Source organism: Saccostrea cucullata, unplaced genomic scaffold (genome assembly GCF_032062105.1).
Source record: "Saccostrea cucullata isolate Sc308-1 unplaced genomic scaffold, CSIRO_AGI_Scuc_v1 ctg397, whole genome shotgun sequence".
In the NCBI taxonomy this organism is placed as follows: domain Eukaryota; kingdom Metazoa; phylum Mollusca; class Bivalvia; order Ostreida; family Ostreidae; genus Saccostrea; species Saccostrea cuccullata.
This window is the reverse complement of record NW_026924611.1, coordinates 1-22,643: the sequence shown is the minus strand read 5'-3', so window position 1 is coordinate 22,643 and position 22,643 is coordinate 1. Positions and strand designations below refer to the sequence as shown.

The 22,643-nt window shown below is 34.8% G+C and overlaps 3 protein-coding genes across 3 annotated transcripts; all 3 read right to left on the bottom strand.

Moving 5' to 3' along the window:
* Positions 1 to 2,235: 2,235 nt before the first annotated feature.
* LOC134266841 (peptidoglycan-recognition protein SC2-like) lies at positions 2,236 to 5,662 on the bottom strand. Its single transcript, XM_062749056.1, has 6 exons — positions 5,521 to 5,662; positions 4,851 to 5,081; positions 4,677 to 4,722; positions 3,748 to 3,972; positions 3,164 to 3,277; positions 2,236 to 2,485 (listed from the first exon to the last, which is right to left on the bottom strand). The coding sequence occupies exons 2-6, from the start codon at positions 5,079 to 5,081 to the stop codon at positions 2,280 to 2,282; spliced, it is 822 nt and encodes a 273-aa protein (XP_062605040.1). The 5' UTR covers positions 5,521 to 5,662; the 3' UTR covers positions 2,236 to 2,279.
* An 810-nt stretch (positions 5,663 to 6,472) lies between these two features.
* LOC134266840 (peptidoglycan recognition protein 1-like) lies at positions 6,473 to 8,837 on the bottom strand. Its single transcript, XM_062749055.1, has 5 exons — positions 8,581 to 8,837; positions 8,176 to 8,221; positions 7,783 to 8,001; positions 7,162 to 7,275; positions 6,473 to 6,829 (listed from the first exon to the last, which is right to left on the bottom strand). Exons 1-5 carry the CDS (start codon positions 8,803 to 8,805, stop codon positions 6,624 to 6,626), a joined length of 810 nt encoding a protein of 269 aa, XP_062605039.1. The 5' UTR covers positions 8,806 to 8,837; the 3' UTR covers positions 6,473 to 6,623.
* Positions 8,838 to 12,716: 3,879 nt separating this feature from the next.
* LOC134266839 (uncharacterized) lies at positions 12,717 to 20,588 on the bottom strand. Its single transcript, XM_062749054.1, has 3 exons — positions 20,533 to 20,588; positions 17,230 to 17,680; positions 12,717 to 14,848 (listed from the first exon to the last, which is right to left on the bottom strand). The coding sequence occupies exons 1-3, from the start codon at positions 20,548 to 20,550 to the stop codon at positions 13,638 to 13,640; spliced, it is 1,680 nt and encodes a 559-aa protein (XP_062605038.1). The 5' UTR covers positions 20,551 to 20,588; the 3' UTR covers positions 12,717 to 13,637.
* Between the last annotated feature and the right edge of the window lie 2,055 nt (positions 20,589 to 22,643).

Below are 22,643 nucleotides of genomic sequence, written 5' to 3'. Positions count from 1 at the left end.
CGTAACCGCCTTGTACTTCTTGTCATGATCAGAAAATAACAGAAAAATCCGTCGTCAATTTATGTGCAAATAATGGAATAACAATTATTATTAAAAAAGTCAGTCAGCATTTGACTCATGATAAATTATTTTTGCTGACAAGGACATTGTATCCACCATAAAACTTACGAAATGATGAGTTTAACGAAAATTATTCATTCGTAGAGAATACTCTTGCGTACCGAATCAACTAAAGAGATATAAACCCCGTATGCAGACGATGAAGGTACATGTATATCGTTGCATAAGTAAGAGAGGTTGACGATTGAAAAGTTAAACTAAGTAATCTCGTTTGTCATATAACATGGTCGTTGGATTACTATTTACGTAATATTAAAGCCGTTTATATAGCATTTCGGGTTGTGTTTTTTTTTTTTTTTTTTTTTTTTTTTTTTTTTTTTTTTTGTTGCCTACTTTGAACGAAGCAAATATTCTTAAAACTCAACATAGAATTTAATTTGAAAATCTCTTTATTTATATTATTTTTTTCTTTGAAATAGAGAATTAAAAGGGGGATTTTTCACCATTCACTGTATTTCTTGCAAATGTTATGTCACAAAAAATAATCTAAATTTAAAGTTCTCAACTATTAAAACCAGGTGAAAATCATGTTGTGAGAGATACTTTTGTTCAAGATTTGGGTTACTTCTGAGCTATTGGTCAAGCAAGCAAAGCTGAACAATTTTGATACTCATTATCACGGTGTGATTTTTTATAAAAACAATTTTAGTGACATATGTTTAAGCTGACTTTGAAATATACTTTTAATTTACTGTAATTACTTTAAACATCATGAAAACTTTAATTATTCTAATTACTATGTAACTCCTAATGTGGAAATTAATTATTTAATCAGTTTACTCAACATGTCATGAGTTATTCCATCTAAGCCATCTGTCACTCATGCTCAGAATTGTGCTAATTGCCATTGTTATATTTTATTTTTTATATCTTACATGTATCATTGTTAATCAGTTAATCAACTCCTATGCTTCGGATTCTTTGGGTGCAATTTTTGGACTTCCAGAATTCACCCTACCGACCTAAGTTTATAATAAAGTGCTATTCCATCGTTAGTATTTTTACGTTTTATTGTTGCCGGAAAGTTTGACACTTATTTTTCCCCGGTGATATTATTATAACTACAGGCAGTTGTGATACTTTTTGCAGGTCTTAAGTGCAAGTCAAAGGATTAAAATTTCGAAGTTCACCATTTGTACGTGGTGGTACACTTTACATGTATCTCCATGTGAGTGAATTTTTAAAAGAATAATAAACAAGTACATTGCCTTATTATTGTCCGAAAAAAGTGAAATAAATAGAAATGATTCTAGGTAGGTGTAAATTAAAATATTTTTAAACAAAGTTATGAAGACGTCGTTTGACTTGCCCACATAAAAGAATATCGGTTAAAAATCGTGTCTTTGACCGTTTCGCTGTCATATCATTGTCCTTCACTGACCTAGTCTAAATGATAATCAATTACATGTTGCTCTTCAATCTCGGGGAGAGAGGTCATTGGCCGTTTTAATCGAACCACACACTATAAAATGCTAAGAGAATGAATTTCATGCTCAATTATAGATTGTACTGTATATGGCATAGGACTTGTGAGAATTAAATTTCACATGTTTTTACCATGATTTTTTGACCAGAAAATACTAAGATGCATTTTCTTCGTAAATCTTTATACTCGCCGATTGAAAAGGTGGGGGGTTATAGTGGTGATGAGGATGTCCGTCCGTCTGTCTGTTACGTATTTTTGATCGGACACATATTTCGGGTTTCCCATTACAGCAAAACATGGACACTTTTGTAACATTGAAGGGTATCCATCTGTTATCCGAATCTTCCCCTATATCGTTGAAAAAAATTAATGACTACTTTCACAGATTTTATATGACAGAAAGCCATTATGTACCTTTAATTTTACTTTTTGAACTGACACTTATTTCGGGCCGCCATGCAGGAGCAAAACATGAACTTTTTCATTATAATCAGTGCTCACAGTACCTCGGTTTTTTAACATGTATATATAATATTGAGATTTTTTTCTTTATCATTTGTTTCAGGATAATTTTTACTTTTTACGTACACGTATATTTAGAGTCTAAATGATTCATCACAGAGGGTTTTATTACTAGGTCTAATACTAATAAATAAATAAAAATATTTAAAAATAAACAAGATGTCATGTATTTATTTTTCTAATTAAATCATTTTCTGACATTAAGGCTGTTCTAATGGTGATAATGCGGCCATGTTTTTATCAAGGCGTATAATTTATCTCCGGGACACGCCGTCTGTCCGACATCTCGGTGACCTTTTAACACATAGTTGTGGGTGATCCTTCCGGTTTTCACGCCGCAATCAATCAGGCTCTTCACTGCGTTTATAGCCAGGTCGTTTGGTACATGTGACGTAAAGTCTCCCATGACACAAAATCCTGAAAAGGTAAGTAAGAAATAAAACTAATAATCTATATATGGTTTTAATATGAACAATATAACGCAATATACTGTAAACCAACTTTTATTCGCGTGCGAGAAATTTTCGCGAAGTTTGCGAATCTAACCGGCCTTTAAAGTGTATGTGTTTTAACAACAGATCCAAAAAGGCTTGATCGCGAAAATTAATCAATATATCCCTGCTTATGCAATATATAAAAGTTGGTTTACGATATCCCTTAAAAACGTTGCAATATTCCAAATCTATCGTTTTTGTGTGTGTCGTATAATTTTACAACTTTCCATTGACTTTGTATATTTAAATTTGTTAAAATTTTTGCCTGTAATTTTGCAATTTCTCGTTTGTTTTGTATATTTTTATTTGTATTCTTTAATTTTTTTTTCACTTATATACCTAAATTTTCCATATGTATAATTTTTCCATTTGTAATTTACAATTTTACATTTGCATTCTACAATTTTTAATCAGTATTGTATATTTTTCCATTTGCATTGTATGATTTTGATTGCATTGTTTATTTTGCAATCCCTTTACTTTTAGTTATTAAAAAACGTATTTTGCATTATACAATTTAAATTATTTCAAGATTTTATCGTAAAACTCTCTTATCCGGGTATCAAAAGACAATGTTTCCCAAAGCAAACGTTTTACCCACCCAGTCCATCGGTGTTATGATGCAGAGTGTGGGCTCCGATTGTATTCCAGCCTCGACCCTCATAAATGTTACCATCCTCCCCGATAATGAAACTGTAACCGATGTCTGACCATCCTAAATAAAAAGATTGATGATTTGATTCACAGGTTTTTATTGTAAGTTCTGATAAAATAAGAATATTTCCTGCTTGTTGTAACACAGGCGTCTACTCCGATGGTGAAGGTTACATCATTTTCATACTGAATTGGAGTTTTCCCTTTACCCAATCATAACAAGGAGCAGATGTTATGACTGGTCGACAAAGGTTGCTTACTGTTCCATGGCCCCTGATCCCCCTGAAGTTTTGGAGATCTATGTTTTTTATTGTCTGCATTTTGTTCATGATCTTCACATTTCATGATTAATCATATAAGTTGAAGAAAATACTGTTTTAAAAAACTGCAATTTCATATCAGACAACAAAGAAATGAATCATAGATTTCAACATGGTAATATTTTTATCAAATTGCAAAACTTCGTTAATATTTTGATACTAAAATAGAAACCGGTTTGCGGGAAAACTACTGTGCTTAATACATTTGTACCGTGTGAATCCATATGATAATTCTGGTAAGACTGGACTCGTTTAATGCATTCAGCTTTAGTGTGACAGCCAGGGGTAGCCCCGTGGTGAATATAAACGTGGCCAGGGGTTGCCGGAAGTGCTCCATTATGATGGGTTGGCGCACGCGCTCCCCACTCGCTACGACTGATGATGGTTGGACAACCAGAGGAGGAGTGAGAAGTGCCCGTATTATGAGATGTTGTTACTAAGAACATGAAAGAACATGATTTATAATTGAATGGACAGTTTTCGATAGTTCTGAATTTAGCAAGATTTAATACCCGTTGGTCACCATATTTTAGGCATACAAACACGAATACCTTAATCATTTTTCAATCAATTTACCAATTTTAAACTCATCTGACTAAGTTTTTGGGCGAAGATACATGTAACACAATTTTATTTTTTCTTGCGAATTTATATATTCACAAGCTTCCTTTAATTCGTAATTTTAGTATTCTAAAAGATTCTTGCCCTTTCGTTTCTGTCATTCAAGCATAAACTTGGTTGCTTAAAGATGAAAATTAGCTCGTTGGACCTCCAGCATGGCGGCCAAAGGGAAATAAATCTTGCTAAATTCTGCCCAATTGAAAACTATATATACCAAAACATCTGCATTTTGTGAATAAAAAGTTCAATTTTCCAGAATAAATCAAAAATGTTATATATACTTTACATGTAAGCAAGCGGTAGAAAAGAGTCGGTAAGAAAAAAAAAAATGACGAAGAAGAATATAAAGGAAAGGTAGCTTATATGAACTATGGAAGATGTCAATACCCTTGCCAAAGGAATGAAAATATTGTCTCTATACATAAATATACATAAATATATTGAAAGAGAAATTTTCCTTATGGAAGTTATTTGACAAAAATAACATAAATTAAGCTGACACCATTATCTTTGACTTACGTGAGCACGATTTAAACGTAAGGTATGTTGAGGATATCCAACCATTCTGAAAAAATGAATACAAATTGCAATTTATACACAGTGTGGGATAGGTTTTGACTAAACAAAGATTCACAAAGCATGAAAAATTATGAACTACATGTAATATTTTGTCCTTTTATTAATTTATCTTGCCTGTCCATGGTAGTCAACATTGGCCCAGTGCATGCCACCAGCTGAGTGCAAGTGTCCTTTGAATGCAAGACAGGTTCCAGTAGGTAAAGTACCCAGGATGTGATGGGTTGTACCGGCACCGGATCTGACGTGTACGTCATCTGTTGCACATGCGCACTCACTTGCAATTGAGATTGGTGCGTAGCAACAGAAAAGTAGGAAAGAAGTTCGCAGAAATACAGCTAGATTCATCTCATGTACAGAAAAAAAGTATAAAAATGATTTTGTACTGTTATAAAGGTTTTCATTATTTTTGGGCATAAACTATTACCATTCAAAATTTGGAAACGATTTTTGAATTCTAGTACATTGTATTGATATAAAAGAACAATATATTGTAAGAAAATATATTTACCGCACAATTCGTATCCTTTATCAACCTATAATTTGAGGGATTCAAAGATAGCTAGATTGAATTTCACCTTAATAGACCCCAAACACCTATATTAACCATGGCGACACTTATCATTATATTCACCTTGCGTTTTAGCATTAACAGAAATGCTAAATGCAATAGCATTGTTTTAAATACTAATAGTGTAAGTTTGCATATATCAAACAGCAATAAAGAGTGCAACTTTTTTGCACATTGGAATCAAAATATTGCACATAAAAGTATTAAGATATTCACCTTAGACGAATTCAAACCTTATGGATCTTCTGAACGGTTTATTGACAAAATAGAAATCTTCTTATATAATCTTATCAGCATGTGTGGCCAGAGAACTTCTATACACATCTACATTAATACATGCAGGACACGATATCTGTGTGTCCGTTTATTAAGGACAGATGATACAAACTAACTTTTGTCAAAAATTTTGAAAATAACAACTTGAGTCATGTTTTAATGAATAAAATGAATAGGTTTCACCGAGTAGTTTTTACATCTTTATTGAAAGTTGCACAAAAATGGAACTTGAAGTGAAAAAAATATTTGTACGGAATAATAAGGATGGTTTCAGAAGGGTAGAAATTGAACATCACAGAAGGTTTACAATTTCTTTATATTCTAGAAATTCATTTGCAATGAAATTAGGTCAAAAAATATATACCAATCCAGGCAGACAGTTTTTGTTTGTATGATCTGTCCTTAATTAAGAGAAATATTATTCAAATTTTAAAATCCAAAGTATTCATTTTTATGGAAATTAAAAAAAAACAATTCAATTTGTAAAAGAACAACTGCAATAAAACATAGCTATAATAAATCGCCAAGAAAGCCAATTTTTACTATATAATCAATAGAGCCCCACCCTAACACCAGAACCCGATCCTGACAGACGATTTTGCTTCATTATACCCGTCAAAGTGTAAATTAACAATGTAAATAAAGTAATGGGGATTGAAAATCAGTTATACACTCCAATTTATCAAAAACGTGTTTTCGCTAAGTGTTTTACTGTATACGTTTCACTACTCGCATACAAAGGCCGAGATATTCAGAGAAAATAAAATGTCAAGATATGTAATATTCTAATGTATTTTAGGAAACATAGCAAAATGTACATCCTTATTTTGTAAAATCTTTTTAAAAAATACAGTGAAACCTGTCTAATCTGGCATGCACTGGGAGACAAATTTTGTGTCGAAATAGACAGATTGTTGAATATTGCACAGTGTTAAAATAACGGTAAAATAGCGAAGTGGGAAAGAAATTTAATGTCGGAATTCACAGTGTGTCGAATTGCATAGGTGTCGGAATAAACAGATTCTCACTGTTCATGCCTTGTGTTAATGGTGGTAATGCGGCCAGTGTTGAATCAGGGCATAAAATTTATCCCCCGGACAGCTGGTCTGTCCCACATCTCGGTGACCCTTAAGAATATAATCCTGGGTGATTCTTCCCGAATTTACTCCGCAAGCTATCAGGCTCTTGAGAGCGTTTAGGGCCAGGTCATTCGGTACGTGTGAAGTAAAATCTCCCATCACACAGAATCCTAAAATAATTATATGAAAATGTGATTACTGAACGGTTAATAAAAATATAAAGTCAATAAATACTTTTTGTCTCTTAATTTTTCTTATAGTAATTTTTAAGCCATGTTTATATTTACCTCTGAGATTTAATATTGCACGACAATTTGGAAATTGAAAACATCAATGCAAACGACCTGCCGATTCTTGGAACAAGATTTTTGCATTGATTAATTTAAATTTCACTTCATATTTTTGACTAACTTCTGTTTCTCGATCTTATATTAAAAAAAAAACACAAAAAATAATCTCTAATTTAAATATTTGAATCAAACCACTGCTCATGATGACGTACCTAGGCCGTCATAATTATGGCCGTACGTGTGTGCTCCAATCTCATTCCAACCTCGTCCCTCGTAAATGTTTCCGTCCTCCCCCACAATAAAACTGTATCCTATATCCGGCCAACCTGACACAAGAAATTAACGAATTTCAAAGATAACTTTTTTTTTCCTATAACACAATTACTCCTATATGTTACAGCACAGAAAATCATTCTGTTCTCCAAAAGTCTTTTTGGTATAAGTACCAGTAATCTAACGTGTAATATGTTAAAAAGAAGACAATGCTACCAAAAACGAGCTTCAGTGGGGTATTTTTTAGCATTTGTAGCAAAAAATATGTTAACTTTTTTTTTACTTCTTTTCAATAATATTTCATTCATAGATTGAAAGTTTTAATTATTATCACACTGTACTTTTAAAGTTAATCTTTTATTTGTTATAATGTTAACATTTTGTTTGTTTCAATGCTAATCTTTATGGTTTGTTGAATAGTTAAATTTTGTTTTGTTAGAATGATAATCTTTAGTTTGTTACAATATTTATCTTTAGTTTTTAATGTTTGTATTGAGTTTGCTACAGTGTAAGCTTTTATTTAGTGGCCATCTTAATTTTAAATTCTTTAGGATATTTACCATGTGTATCCATGTGGTAATTTTGGTACGACTGCACTAGACGTATACACTCCGCCTTCGTGTGGCATCCATGCGTGGCGCCATGGTGGATATAAACATGTCCTGGCACCGCTGGAAGTGGACCAATCGGATGCTTAGGTGGACGGGCATGCCACTCACTTCGGCTGACAATCGCAGGACAACCGGAAGTTCCGGAAATTGGAGTATGCGCGGGTGACACTACAAGTTCGATGACTGACTTCAGACAGTGATTATTATTACACAAGTGGATTTTTTTTTAAGTTTAATGTAACATTGAACAAAGCTCTCTTTCTAAAAATTATTTGAGCAAAAAAGGTCAACAAATATAGATGCCAATTTCTTTTAAATTAAGTTGGTCATTATTCTACGTACATGAACAGGTTTTGAACGTCAAATATGTGGCTGATATCCATCCATCCTAAGTTGTAAATCAAACAATGTTAGTTTTTAAAAGCTTTTTATCTACATGGATTAACATGTAGATGACAGAAAAGGCTTTTAATAAGCCCTGTTCTATTTATAAATTAGGAGTTATTGCCCGTGTCTACATTTTTCAAAGATTGAATAATTGATTTGATAAAGCAAATAAGCATCTTTTACATTCTTTTTCTAAACAATATTGATCATTACACCTATTGAAAAGCATTTTTCCAAAAGATATTTTTCTATTTGGTATAAATTTAGATAAAATATATAACAGTTTTTGCAAAAACCTGTGACATCTTAAGAGGATGGAAATACCTTAAACATACAATCTTATAAAGCAGTCGTACTAACCTGGCCGTGATAATCAACATTAGCCCAGTGTGTACCGCTGACAGTAGTAAGATGACCTTTGAACCCAAGGCAAGAATCTGTAGTAAGAGTTCCGAGAATAGCGTGGCTTACGCCAGCACCGGATCTGATGTGAACATTTCCTGTTGCGCATGCGCATTCCTCAGCCATACAGAAATTTATTTGGCAGATGCAGAAGAGACAGACGAATCTTACCAAAATGTCCATTTTGATAAGTTTCTCTTCAAATACCTGGTTATAAAATTATGAATGAGGCACTTTCTGTAACAAAATGAATACAAACTGAACAATAATGAAAACTCCAAATTGTTAAGGATCATACAGTATGATTTTCTCTTTATCATATTATTTTTATCAATGAACACAAATAAAATAGGAACAAATTCGTATTAAATTTCCGTTAATTTTCGTTTTCATAGCAAACTTCTGATTTTGATTTCTTTCAAGCTTTTAGATGCAATTCATTTTAACCCATGAGTACTGAATAAAAATTATAAATTGGACTTCGAAATCTCTCTCTCTCTCTCTCTCTCTCTCTCTCTCTCTCTCTCTCTCTCTCTCTCTCTCTCTCTCTCTCAAGTCAATATCGTTATGAGGCTATATATTACTATCCATTTTACAGTCCTTGACAACATACATACATGTACTTGCACGATAAGTGTTGTCTCTCTTTCTCTCTCTCTCTCTTTCTCTCTCTCTCTCTCTCTCTCTCTCTCTCTCTCTCTCTCTCTCTGTTTCATTCGTATACACTAAGTCATTTTACCTCAAAACATTCAAATTTCAAACACACGTTGCGATATCGATATGACAATAGTTTTAATTCTATATTTTACTTACCTCAGTTACCAATCACAGCTTGTATAGCGTGTGTCTGTTAGCTGTTTATATGCATTTCGGTTTTACTTATCACGAGTTACATTTCCGTTCATTCAATGATAAGTATTTTATACGGAACAAAATCGATTGATATTGCGCTGAAAATATTTGTCATATTTAGATATTGTCTATTTCCTTGATCAAAACTAATGACTGATATCTGATGCAGAAAAAAGTATATTAGTTAAATGAGTACTTATCATAAGATTGTTGTGTTTGTTGAAAAGTATAGAGTAAAAAGACTAACTTAAGAGTTTATCAAAAAAAAACAAACAATGAATTATCACGGAAGAAGTTTTACTTTTATGTTTTAATAAAAAGTGTATAAACATAAGATAAAGTAGATAAAAACTATCAATATTTTATTCACACGTAGATATATGATGCAAGAAAAAATAGAGAAAAGTGTAACGTTTTCGGGTTCTTTAATGGGATTCGGCTGTTCTATCTGAACAATTAAAGAATAAATCAATTTTCTCAATCACAAATTTAAATTAATAATATATACACTAACGCCTTCGTTTCTCGGGAGCGCTTGCGCCTTCCACATACTGAAGCGCGTCCGCTTCTTATCTTTATTCAGAGTGTACCAAGGTACTATATAACAACCAAAGCCTCGAAAGTCTATTGCAGACACTTAAGACTTGATTTAACCAAGGTTTCCCTTGTTCTGGCGATCTTTTCTCTCATCGGCCGTTCACAACAGACTCTCTGATCAACCCGAATGTCTCCGTATTTATATACACTCCAGGTCACATGACCTGCGAAGAACCGAAGGGAACAAAGAGACAGGAAGTCAGCACAATACCACTACCGAGAAACGAAGGGATTATTTGATCTCGATTACAGTTTCGCTTCAAAAGGAAATGATCCATATAAAGCTAACAGATCCTAGTTAAGGGCTTGATCTACAAATGAAATGTATGGAGATAACGAACGGTATTCAAGCTCAAAAGTTCATTAAACAATAAAGGCACAGAGCAAACACAGAATTTTGAAACATCAGAGGTTGGGATTATTTAGGTACCATGGAGCAGTGAGCATCTCCTGCCAACCGATCACACCAACCATGTGCTCCTTGTCATGATTGGGAAATAATGGGGAAAAATCCGTCGATAATTCAGTATGTAAATAATGCTCTATCAATTAGTATGAAAAAAGTCAGTCGGCATTTGATTTTAAGGTAACTTTGCTGACCAGGACATTGTATCGACCATAAAACTTATTAAATGATTACTTCAAACTAGACTGCTGTTATTCCAATCTTATTTCCTGGGTAGAGTTGTGAGGGTTCTTTCAGTACGAACTTTTTTATACTCAAACTACATGTCCCTTACTTGATTATACTGCAACAAAAAAGTGCGCGTGTGGTTGGGTTCAATCGGACTTTCAATGAACATTTTCTATAGTTTAATATTATTTCTTGAAAAAAGCTCAACCCCATATCCCATTGTTTGACGATTGATTGATTGATTGATTGATCGTGAAGATTAGAATAAAACCGAAGTGATGTGTCAGAAGGCACAGAGATCACCAGTGCATATAATAAGAGTGTTTTAGTGTTTGTAATTTGTGGGAAATTTCTGACTGGTTTATTTGAATTTTTTAACACGTAGTAATATTTTGAGTGTAAGCATATTAAAATGGAGTCTTCCATGTAATTGATAAAAGGTTATTAATGCATAAACATTTATATAAAATCCAATCTTCCATTCAATAATACAAAGAGCGTTCAACATTTTTTATCCCTTATGGCATCAAATATGAATTATAACAGTTCATTGTCCATTTCGTTATCAATGAATGGACGAATATTTAATGACATCCGGTCAAAAAATGAAGAAAAAAATCAGTTCAAGGGGAAGACATGTTCACAAGTGCAATTGACCTACATGTTTACATACAAATTGTACAACATACATGTAACGCATTTATTCCTATACACTGCAGTCCAATGCAGTCCAACACAAAGGACATCAAAGGTGACTTGATTATGTACTCCTATACACTGGACATCCATAATGAGTTAAGCATTGTAATCAAAGATTCTTTAAGCATGCATTCTTACATGTACACATTAGACATCATTTATGCGTTGAGCATTGACATAAAAGATTCTACAAATTGTACATCAAAGACGTGTTTATCATTTACATCAAAGAGTTCAACATGCATTCCTACATTAGACATCAAAGATGACTTAAGCATGTATTCCTACATATTAAGCATCAAAAATAAGCTAAACATACCCTTCTTTACATTGGACATCTAAGATACATTAAGCATTGAAATCAAAGATGAGTTAAACATGTATTCCTACGCACTTGACATCAAAGATAAATAGGCTTTCTTAATTCCAATGGATACGCAGTTTAATATTGCATGATTTCTATAACGCAAAAGTGATTCGGGATGTTACACGGAATCTTTGATTATATTTAACATGCAAAAAGACCAAATATATCTCCATATCAAAGTAGAACATGATAAAGAAAACAGAACTTCATGTATCTGCATGGGCTGTCAAAAAACGTCCACATCTCTATAGTTTACTGGCTGTCTAAGGGAAGTAATTCTTTTTGTGTGTTTGTTGTGTGTAATATTAGTTATCCAGGTTCAATCAAGGGTGTACGGGGATTTACCCCGGTTGTATTCCATACACCCTGAGGCCGAAGGCCGAAGGGTGTATGGAATACAACCCGGGGTAAATAACCGTACACCCTTGATTGGACCTGGATAACGAATTTATTTCCTTTGTACCCATAAAAATGCTTTGTAAACATGATTTTTAGCTTTTATCATAGAGAATGTATACATTGTGACGTCACGTTTTATTTACACCCGGCTCAAGTCGGGTGCACGGATATTTACACCCGACTTTGTAACCAATCAAAGCTCGTGTTACAAGCTAGATAGGAAATAAGTGCTTGTATACTGTAAGAGTGTATTGTGTGTATTGGCATGAGAAATGCGTCCACGTCAGCAATGACGTCGGAGTGGAAGAAGGCATCATGCGTATATTGATGTAAGCTGTTATGCCTGTCAATCAAGTGAGGAAAAGGTTATCAATTCAAGTATCATTCAATCTGCATAATTATACCCGTTATTACCCTACAATTTGGTTTATTTCAAAACTTTTAGAAGCACTCTTTAAAGCCGCTTCATCCGAAACAGGCACATATTATCTTTAACAATAAAAGTATATCATTATATAGATAATATATAAAAAATTAATTATAAGATTGATTTAATAGTTTATTACAACAATCCTTACATGGAAAACATAGACCAAAAACCTTGTTGACAAACAGCAGTTCCTGACGGGAAGTTAAGATCTGTTTTGAAGTCATCTTTGAAAAAAATACTTTTATCGGATATATCTAATTATGAAGAGAACTCAAATCCGAGTATTTTTTTCAATTAGTAGAATCCTAAGTCATGATATATCTTTTAAAAATTAAGGAATTAATTGAACATAATCCATAGTAATCTTTATATTAATATGCATATTTACAGAATAAAGGAAAATAAGATATTTTTAAAGATTTTTTAAAAAGGGGGTTTAGTAACGAGGGCTAGAATATTGCCTGTGCACACTTTGTTGTGGAAAAAATGCTCGGGTTTGTTCTTCACGAGTTATACATGTAAGCGATAAATTTAATTTTTCGAAGGTGACTTCACGCAATGTCAACAAATGTCAACAAAGGATTATTTATTGTGTGACCTAACAAAAATTATTTTTTTAACTTTTGAATTTTGATATCTTTAAAAAGAAAAAGACTTTGGGGATATAATTTGACAAAAGTTGAAATAATTTATGGACAATTATTTTTCAAGAAGAAAAACGAATATATTTTTTAGCGATTAGAATCGGACCAAGCGGCTTTAAAAGGCAATGTCAAATGAAGTCAGCATTTGACTTTCCTATTTTTCATTGTCTGAGTAGAATATCACAGAGAACTTGAAAAAAGAGGTGTTTAACTGGATTAAACGACTTCTGTTTTGTGATGCCTATTGAAAATACATTAATTTTTTTTTTTTAAATGCAATAAATGTTCTTCATTTTCAAAAGTACTTTGTTCAGAAATAACGTTTAGATAAAGAAAAAAAAAAAGAAATAGCAAACGTCCATCATATACAAATCAAAGTCATGCGTCTTTTGGTTATTGTGGAAGCAGATGTTCTTGTTTGGTATTTAAAAATGCGCATTTTACTTTTTCGAGTTCTTCGTCTGTGTACTTCTTCTTTGAGAGAATATTGAACAGTGTTCTACTTGCTTCCGTCCGTTGGCGTCTGGATTCGTCAAGAAGATTTTGAAAATGAACCTTATGAATAATGTCGAATTGAAGTAGGTAATCACAAAGCGGAAAAACATCGACATTTTGAATAAAGTCTGCACAGGTTTTCTGCAAATGCATCTGGAAAGAAGAAGATCCCGATACTCTTGGAGTAGGGTCTTCTGAACTAATGTTCTCAACGGAACTCTGGATTTTCTCTACTATAGCGCGGTTTATCTCTAATGCCTTCATCAATTCAACAAGGGAAGTTTGTCTTTCAAAATGGTGCTCTTTGGCGGTTTTCTCAATTTGTATCAACTTCATTTGTAAAGTTTTAAGAGATGGTTGTTCACTTGATTCATCTTGATGTTCTATGGGTTCTGCTGCAGAAACACGTTTAGGTTTTGGAGTATCCAGTGGTGTTAGATACCCATCATCAGAGAAATAGTTTACATATTTTTCCAAATCAGTTGTTGCAACAGTTAATGTCTTTTCAAGTTCAACAGTATATTTTCCTGCTCCAACCTCTTGATTCACACCTTGCAAGGTTTTTAAAAGCTCATTTACTCTAACATATGGTGAATCGCCGACAACATTACCCTCTGGATTTTGAATTGCATCTGATTTATGTGCACAGTGCGTAAATTCTACAGTCTGTAGACGAAGTCGAAAAATTTCGAATGAAAGATACACCGGTAAATTTACATCTACTTCGGGTGAAATGGTTTTCGTATAAATGCATGTTCCATCCTTGAAAACATGAAACTTTCCTTTTGTTGGCATGCAAATAAAAAAGTCCCCTATGCAATGGTCTCTCTCTAGTTTTGTAGAAATGGACGGACAAAATTCTAAAGAATTGGCCGAATCCGCATTCTTGTTGGAGATTCCTATTTTAACATGATAAAGCCTCGGCTTTTCTTCGTTGTTGATATGCTCTGTTTTGACATGAATGGATCCATTCTCTTCCAGACTGTTTTCTAGAACTGCATAAGCGAGAGGAAATGGAGATCGCAGAGACACTTTTAGTCTTTCGTTTTGTAAATCAATATTTCTGTCAATTTTTTTGTGAAATCGCAAAGCTGCACCGGTTTCTTTATCTGAAAGCATAAATACAATGAATTTATGTTTCAGAAAATATTAGATACGGAACTTTTAATTTATAGAAAAACATTGTGATTTTCATTAACTTTGAAATGAAACTTTATAAAGTTTATCCTTGAAGATGTTTTCCTGATTACTCTTTTGTCTCTGTTTGAATTAGTAAACGTTGATTGATTGATTAATTGATTGATTGATTGTACTTCTTAAGTTCGTTTGAGAATTGTTTTCACTAATCTGGATATATCGTGGTATTTCGGTACATTTAGACCTTTACTCAGCACTCATGGCCATTTAGCAGCTAGCTGGTTGGCTGGATGTCTTTAGTATGTGCTGCCCGCGTGACGCAGTGGTTAGAGCGTCTGCTCTAGAGTCGCGAAGTAAGGAGTTGATCCTAACATTGCAGGTTCCAATCCCACTGTGGGATGTTGAGACCGGTCCTTCGGATGAGACGTATAAACCGAGGCCCCGTGTCGCAGTAGGTCCTGGCACAAAAATGACCCTTCCCTGCTCAATGGTGCTTAGTGCCGAGTATAGGACAAAATTTGCAGCTCTCCACCGGCAAGTGGTGGCGTCTCCATATGAGTGAAAAAATCTCGAGAGGGACGTCAAACAATATACAATCAATCAACCTTTAGTACGTCATTGCTTGCAGTGACGTGGTGCCTTGGTTTTTTAGTTCTCATCGAAAGACCCGAAACTTTTACTTCAAATTGCAACGCGCTGACGAAAGGAGAGTTGGCACGTGTACGTATTCCTTTGTATCGAACTAGTTCAGCTTTGGCAACGGCTTTAGCACACGAACTACCAATCACACTACGAGAGATCTTCGAAATGAGGCATTGTTGCTCGGGTTACGAATTGGTTGGTGCGTAAGCTCCGAAGTCGTATCAATCCTTAAGTCGCGGGTTTGAACCCCACTGCGGAAAATGGAGCCCGAACCTTTAGATGAGACTGTTAAAACCGAGGATCCTCCTCGTAGTAGTTACTGGCACGAGAGAAAAAACCCATACGTTCAATAGTCTTTCAAGAGTGACAAGTAAAGATCTGAGATGTGCAGACCTCTGCCAGCAAGATATTGGCGTCTCAATATGAAACAATCTAATTAAAATTAGATGTTAAGATCCGCTCGCATACTCGCTTCACTAATATCTAACAAAAGATGGTCATATCAGGGTCACGTCAGGGGTCAAAATCTATCAACCAATCAAATCGTCGCCTGCAAAATCATCGTATATTTGTTGAAGCAAATAATTTGAGCTGTTCCGAATTTGACCTTTGGTCTACTTACATTCATTCTATGTACTTGAGACCATGGTAACTATGGAAATTTACTCAACTTTTCTGCGCAAGCGTACGATTGGGATGAACAAGTATTAAGCAATATTTTCGGTATGGGGCATACTGAAATTATTGTTACTTTTTTTCTCCTGAAAATTAGAATTTTTAGGTTCTGAAACCTAAATACAGGGTCACGTCAGGGGTCAAATTCTATCAACCAATCAAATCGTCGCCTGCAAAATCATCGTATATTTGTTGAAGCGAATAATTCTCGAGCTGTTCCGAATTTGACCTCTGACGCGACCCTCTACGGGATGATGTTAGTGTAGCGAGTATGCGAGCGGATCTTAAAGTGACTATATGATTCAAAATCATGGTTTCTTCTCAGATATCTGTAGCATGCAGAGAAAGACTTATGAAAATTATGAGTATATAGCTAAGATATGACAATTAAATTGCAAGAAAAGACTGCTCAATATAAGTGCCGGAAAAACAAAGGTTGTATCTACCGTTTTGTTGTTTTCGTGTATGTCAAGGTCACGCCACTCTTATTTTTAGCTCAAAGTTGTACATTCAAACATTCAACTGGTGAGAAATATGTTCTAACAATCTTTAAAAGATTGCATCAAATTTTTTGGTCTACTTACATTCATTCTATGTACTTGAGACCATGGTAACTATGGAAATTTACTCAACTTTTCTGCGCAAGCGTACGATTGGGATGAACAAGTATTAAGCAATATTTTCGGTATGGGGCATATTGAAATTATTTATACTTTTTTTTCTCCTTAAAATTAGAATTTTTAGGTTCTGAAACCTGTAATTTTCTGAAACCTAATACTTGTAGGAATTGAACAAACTTTACTCGGGTCATGCAGAAATTCTACATTTGTCAATTTTTCCCTTTGTGCGTCACAGTGTCTCTTTAACATCTAATTTTGATTAGATTGAATATGAAAGGGATGGCAAACAAAACAAGCAAAGAAACCAAGATATAGTTGGAAAAATAGTAAAATCGAATTTTGAATCAATGCAATGGCAAATGCGCCTAATCTTGTCAAAAAAAGATTCTGCATATTCTGAATTCTTGCTTGTTTACCTCTAATTTCTGCTGTCATGTTTTCACCAAATTTTAGGTAGAATACTATCCATACATCAGCATTAGGCATCAAATTCTTCCCTTGTGGAGCGGAATCTTTGTACTTCGTCTGAAACACAAACGTTTTTCTACCCTCTGCCTTTTTAACAATATCTACCGTGCATTTACGTTTGTGGAACCGAACGTCGGTAACCAGAACTATCTGATTGTTTCTGACAGCTTGCTGTAGATCACTCAAATGATTAGGATCAGTCTGTGTCAGTCCAATGCTTGCATGGCCACTTCCGTCAAAATTGGCCTCATACATCCGGTCGTCTCGGAGCGGAAAATCAGAGAATGCATGCCCATAGGATTTTAAAAATTTCCATTCGGCTTTAAAACAATTCTGGGCACCATCTTTCTCTAATGCGATATTATCGCCATGGTTTTCTGAAAAATGTGGTTTCAGTGTCTGTAATTAAAGGAAACAAAATAATTGACATGTTATGTACATACAATGAATGACTTTAAAAATTGTATTATTAGTGAATATATATTTTCGTTGCTTTATTCTTTTTGCCCAATGAATAGGGATGGGACCCTAAGAGTATACATGTATAAGTCAATAAAAATATATGTATAACATTTGTATCATGGATAAGATATTAGTTTTAAAGGAAAATCGAGTTTGAAAAAAAAACTGACAAACTACAACAAGAGGCCCAGGGGCCACATCGCTCACCTGAGCAATTGACTAGGAAAAAGCACATATCAGATCAGAACTGAAGGTTACTGAGGGGGGAGGGGGCATGAATTTTAACCCCCCAGGGGGTCATGATTTGAACAAACTTGAATCTACACTACCTAAGATGATTCCCTATAAATATCACTAAGCATGGCTTTAAAGTACTTGAAAAGAAGATTTTAAAAGGTTTCCCTAGATATTCCTATGTAAAACTTTGATCGGCCATTTTGGCCCCACCCTACCCCCGGGAGTCATGATTTCAACAAACTTGAATCTACACTACCTGAGGATGATTCCACATGAGTTTCATCGTTCCTGGCGCAGTGGTTCCGGAGAAGAAGATTTTTAAAGATTTTTCTTACATATTCCTATGTAAAACTTTGATCGGCCATTTTGGCCCCACTCTACCCCCCGGGGCCATGATTTGAACAAACTTCAATCTACAATACCTGAGGATGATTCCACATGAGTTTCATCTTTCCTGGCCCAGTGGTTCTTGAGGAGAAGATTTTTAAAGATTTTTTCCTATATATTCCTATATAAAACTTTGATTGGCCATTTTGGCCCCACCCTATCCCCGGGGGTCATGATTTGAACAAACTTGAATTTACATTACCTGAGGATGCTTCCACACAAGTTTCATCTTTCTTGGCCCGGTGGTTCTTGAGAAGAAGATTTTTTAAAAATGCTATTAATTTTTCACTAATTCACAATTATCTCCCCTTGGAAGAGGGCGTGGCCCTTCATTTGAACAAACTTGAATCCCCTTTACCCAAGGATACTTTGTGCCAAGTTTGGTTGAAATTGGCCCGGTGGTTCTAGAGAAGAAGATGAAAATGTGAAAAGTTTACGACGACAACATCGACAACGACGACGACAGACAACGGACAAATTTTGATCAGAAAAGCTCACTTGAGCCTTCGGCTCAGGTGAGCTAAAAAAGAGGTCCATGGGCCACTTCGCTCACATGCATGGGTACACTGGCTAAAAAAAATTACAAATCAGCTCTGAATAAAATGGGGATGGGGGCTTGGTTACGGGGCCAGTATACGTTTGCACTTGTTGTTCCCCGCTTTCACTGAGAGTGGGGGATATCAATTTGGGTCTGTCTATCCATCCGACCGTCCGTCTAGCTGCTTTAATTTTCTATCTGTCTGTAACACTTTCATTTCCGTGCGATATCTCGGGAAGCCTTTGAGCGATTTCGCTGAAATTATGGGAAATTCTAATGGGTTTCCCCCACTTCTGCACAAAATATTAATTTTTTCCAACCCTTCTAAGAAATACTTTCTTTGCAAAGGCACTTTTCGTATATCGGGTCACTGCCTTCTTTTTCCTCATAAAAAGGAAGGGGTGGCCCCTCCTAAAAGTACTTGTGGTCCTTTTATATTTGAATTCAAATGGGAATTAAAATCACCTTCCTTTGTATTGAGTAAACTGCATTGATGAATGATAGCGCGATTAAATGCATTTAACTGCGAGAATGTGCAACCAAGCACACAAAGAGGAACCATATCTTATGATCTCTATTAAGGGGGATATGACTGAAGCATTTAAAATTAGTCCTGGGGTATATGATAAGAAAGATAGGATAGGAAAACATAATCCATACAGCTCGTTATAAAAGGTATCCAAAATTACATAATTTGGTCTATTGAAGTGAAACGTTGCATGGAGGATTTCTGCTTTTGCTTCATTTTCTCTTACGGGGGAGGGGAGGAAAACATATGCTATAAAACTAAAGAAATTTTAGTTGGAAAATGACCCTCTCAAAGACAATTTTACCCAAGATAAAAATGAAAATAAAAAATGTGTTTATTGTGGACTGGAAACCTCAATTTAAACATTACACATCTACAGTGAGATCTTTAATCTTTTTATTCGTGGATTTTTTTTTTCGGTTTTGGTTTATCTTTCTTTGTTCATAGAAGACTTTTGATCTTTTGTTATGTAACAGGGCGACAGGAAGACTAGAAACGGTATCAAATAACATAACTTTTCCATGAGCTTTATTTCAGTAAACATACCTTTAATCTTCCTCTTTTAACATGTTAGGCAGAAAAAAATGGGCTTAATCAAATTGTTGAAACGTACCATAGAACCCCCCCCCCAAAAAAAAAATAAGTTAAAAGATTGAGAATCAGAGATTGTTTTAAGAGCACTGGCGGATCCAAGAATCTTATAAAGGGGGACAGACAAGTTTGGGGTCGGGATAGGGGCCCAAAGCCACACCAAGAATTATTAAATTCTATGTATATTTTATTTTGGACACGAAAGGGGGACCCGGGCACCCTCCCACTAAATCTGCCAGTGGAGAAAAAAAAGGAATGAGAGAGACGATAAGAAAAGAGTTATTAACAAGAAAAAATAGGACAATTTTCTCATCTGTAGGAAAACTTGAAGGGACATAAATTTAACATGTGTAACTTATTTAAATATATTTAACTCGATTTTGTAAACCTTTTAAGTCACACTGAAATAGACCTCAATAAAGAGAGATGTCAACTGTTCTCAAATATCCCCCGACCCACCTCATATAAAATTAATCACTTTACTATTTTAATGTGTGTCTTACATACGTGGTAATGTGAGGCCATTTTACTTCCTTGGAAACATTATTCTGGTTCTTCTGAAAGAGAATGACATTGGCTCATTTATATACAATTTTATTGATAAAACTTGATTTAAAAAAAGATATTGCTCTGACTAGCAAATTCAAAACACGTGTACAAGTGTCTTCATTTTATTTCATACAATATTCATCAAATGCTACAATTCTTAAAACATTGAAGTACATTAAATATCATATGAAATATAATCATAAAATTCTTAATTAATAAATATTTGAAAAATGAAGTCCCCCTCTCTCTCCTTCACGACCTTTCTCCCTATGTCCACTCTCTCTTACCCCATATCTCTACCCTCTTTCTCAACTCCCACTGCCTATCTCTCCCCCCATTCCTTCTCTCCCTAACTATCTCTTTCTCTCTCCCTTCCTACTCCCTTTCTCCACACTCCCTTTCTCTAGAATCGCGAAGTAAGAAATCAATACTTACGTCGCGGGTTCGAATCCCACTGTGGGACGTTGAGACCGGTCCTTCGAATGAGACCGTTTAAACCGAGGTCCCGTGTCGCAGTGGGTGCTGGCACGAAAAAGATTCCTCCCTGCTCAAGGGCCCTAAGTGCCAAGATATACAATCAATCAATCAATCCACACTCCCTCTTCAACCCCATCTCATTCCAAATGCTCTCTATCTCACCGAACTTGAGTACCAACTCTCTATCATACATTCTCTGCGCCGACTCCCACATCCCACTCTCTCCCTCCCCATCCCTCTTTTTCATCTCCCATCCCTCTCTTTTCCCTAACTTAGTTTCCCTCCCCACTACGCACTCTCTCTCTCACTTCCTCCCTACTCTATCTCCCTCTCTCTCTCCGTCCCACTCTCTCTCACTTCCTCCAGCTTTATCTCCCTTCCGTTCTCTCCTTCCGACTCTCCTTTCTTTCCCTCTCTCTACCTCCCTCTCTCCCACTCCTTCTCTCCCACACTCTCTTTCTCTCTCCCTCCCCTCTCTCCCAAATGGGTGGGTGGGAGTGACGGAGACAGAGAGAGAGTCGCATGCGGAGAAAGAGGGAGTGGGATGGAGTGACAGCAATCACCCCTCTCTCCCATTCTTTTCCACTCCCTCCAACGCTCACACTCCTTCTCTCCTTACTCCTGCTATCTTTCTCTCTCTCTATCCATACTCTTTCTCTCTCTCCCGATATCTCCCCATTCTCTTACTTTCTTTTTTTTCTTTATTTCTGTCTGACTTAGTTAATATTAGATGTTGTTAAAAATAAACTACATATGCTTTATACTTATTTGTTTCATAGTTATTAACAATAAAAATAAATGAAAATTACTCTTCTTAAAAATTCTTGAAAATTCTTATCGTTTCTCTAAAAGAAATAATTAAATGTTTATTTTGATTGTTTTATTTTAACTTGGAATAGCAATATTGTTTATTTTTGCATAAAAATTAATATCATTTAAAGTTAAAGGGGCGATAACTTCAAACAACAGAAAATACTCCATTTCTGTTAACAATTGTTCATTGCGTTACATGTTTGCGAATTTAATTCATATGTTTGGAGAGAAAAATATATGCTAAATAACATGCATGAATCATGATAATTTGTTGTACTTTTACGAAGAGAAGATGTGCGACTATGTCCTATATTATCCACTTGCATAGAGATGTTCATAAATACCCTCTAATTGACATAGTGTGTGAATTAGGTTTTGAAATTCACTATACTTTTCCATTTTAATATATGTATCATATTACTTAAATTCTATATTTTCATATTTTTTGTCCTATTCATAAATTGTGTCGTAAATTGTGTTGAATGTTAACCAAAATGCACATGCATCGATCATAGCCCCATCGTTGTTCTACGCATTAATATCCGGCATTTCATATTTTCTCATTGCATATATTAAATGTTCTTTTGTTTATTTTTTAAATATGTATTGTTAGTAAAACTACATACACAATTACTCTTTACTTGGTGTATGGTTCTATTCTACAAATAGATTTCCAAATAACGTTTTTGACTGGACATTGCTAAATGATTTTAACGTTGGGTCATCTGCGTGATTTGAGAGTAGTATAAGCCTCCCCGCTAGCCCGGAAGATTCTGATT

Excerpts from the sequence above, each read along its gene's own strand:
- LOC134266841 (XM_062749056.1), bottom strand. The coding sequence starts at position 5,081 with ATGAATCTAGCTGTATTTCTGCGAACTTCTTTCCTACTTTTCTGTTGC. Across the intron at positions 4,723-4,850 it reads ATGTTGACTACCATGGACAG|AATGGTTGGATATCCTCAAC; the intron begins GCAAGATAAATT and ends TCATTTTTTCAG. Across the intron at positions 2,486-3,163 it reads TCATAACACCGATGGACTGG|GATTTTGTGTCATGGGAGAC; the intron begins GTGGGTAAAACG and ends TTACCTTTTCAG.
- LOC134266840 (XM_062749055.1), bottom strand. The coding sequence starts at position 8,805 with ATGGACATTTTGGTAAGATTCGTCTGTCTCTTCTGCATCTGCCAAATA. Across the intron at positions 8,002-8,175 it reads GACGTTCAAAACCTGTTCAT|TGTCACCCGCGCATACTCCA; the intron begins GTACGTAGAATA and ends TCGAACTTGTAG. Across the intron at positions 6,830-7,161 it reads CCATAATTATGACGGCCTAG|GATTCTGTGTGATGGGAGAT; the intron begins GTACGTCATCAT and ends TAATTATTTTAG.
- LOC134266839 (XM_062749054.1), bottom strand. Across the intron at positions 14,849-17,229 it reads CATGACAGCAGAAATTAGAG|ATAAAGAAACCGGTGCAGCT; the intron begins GTAAACAAGCAA and ends TTATGCTTTCAG.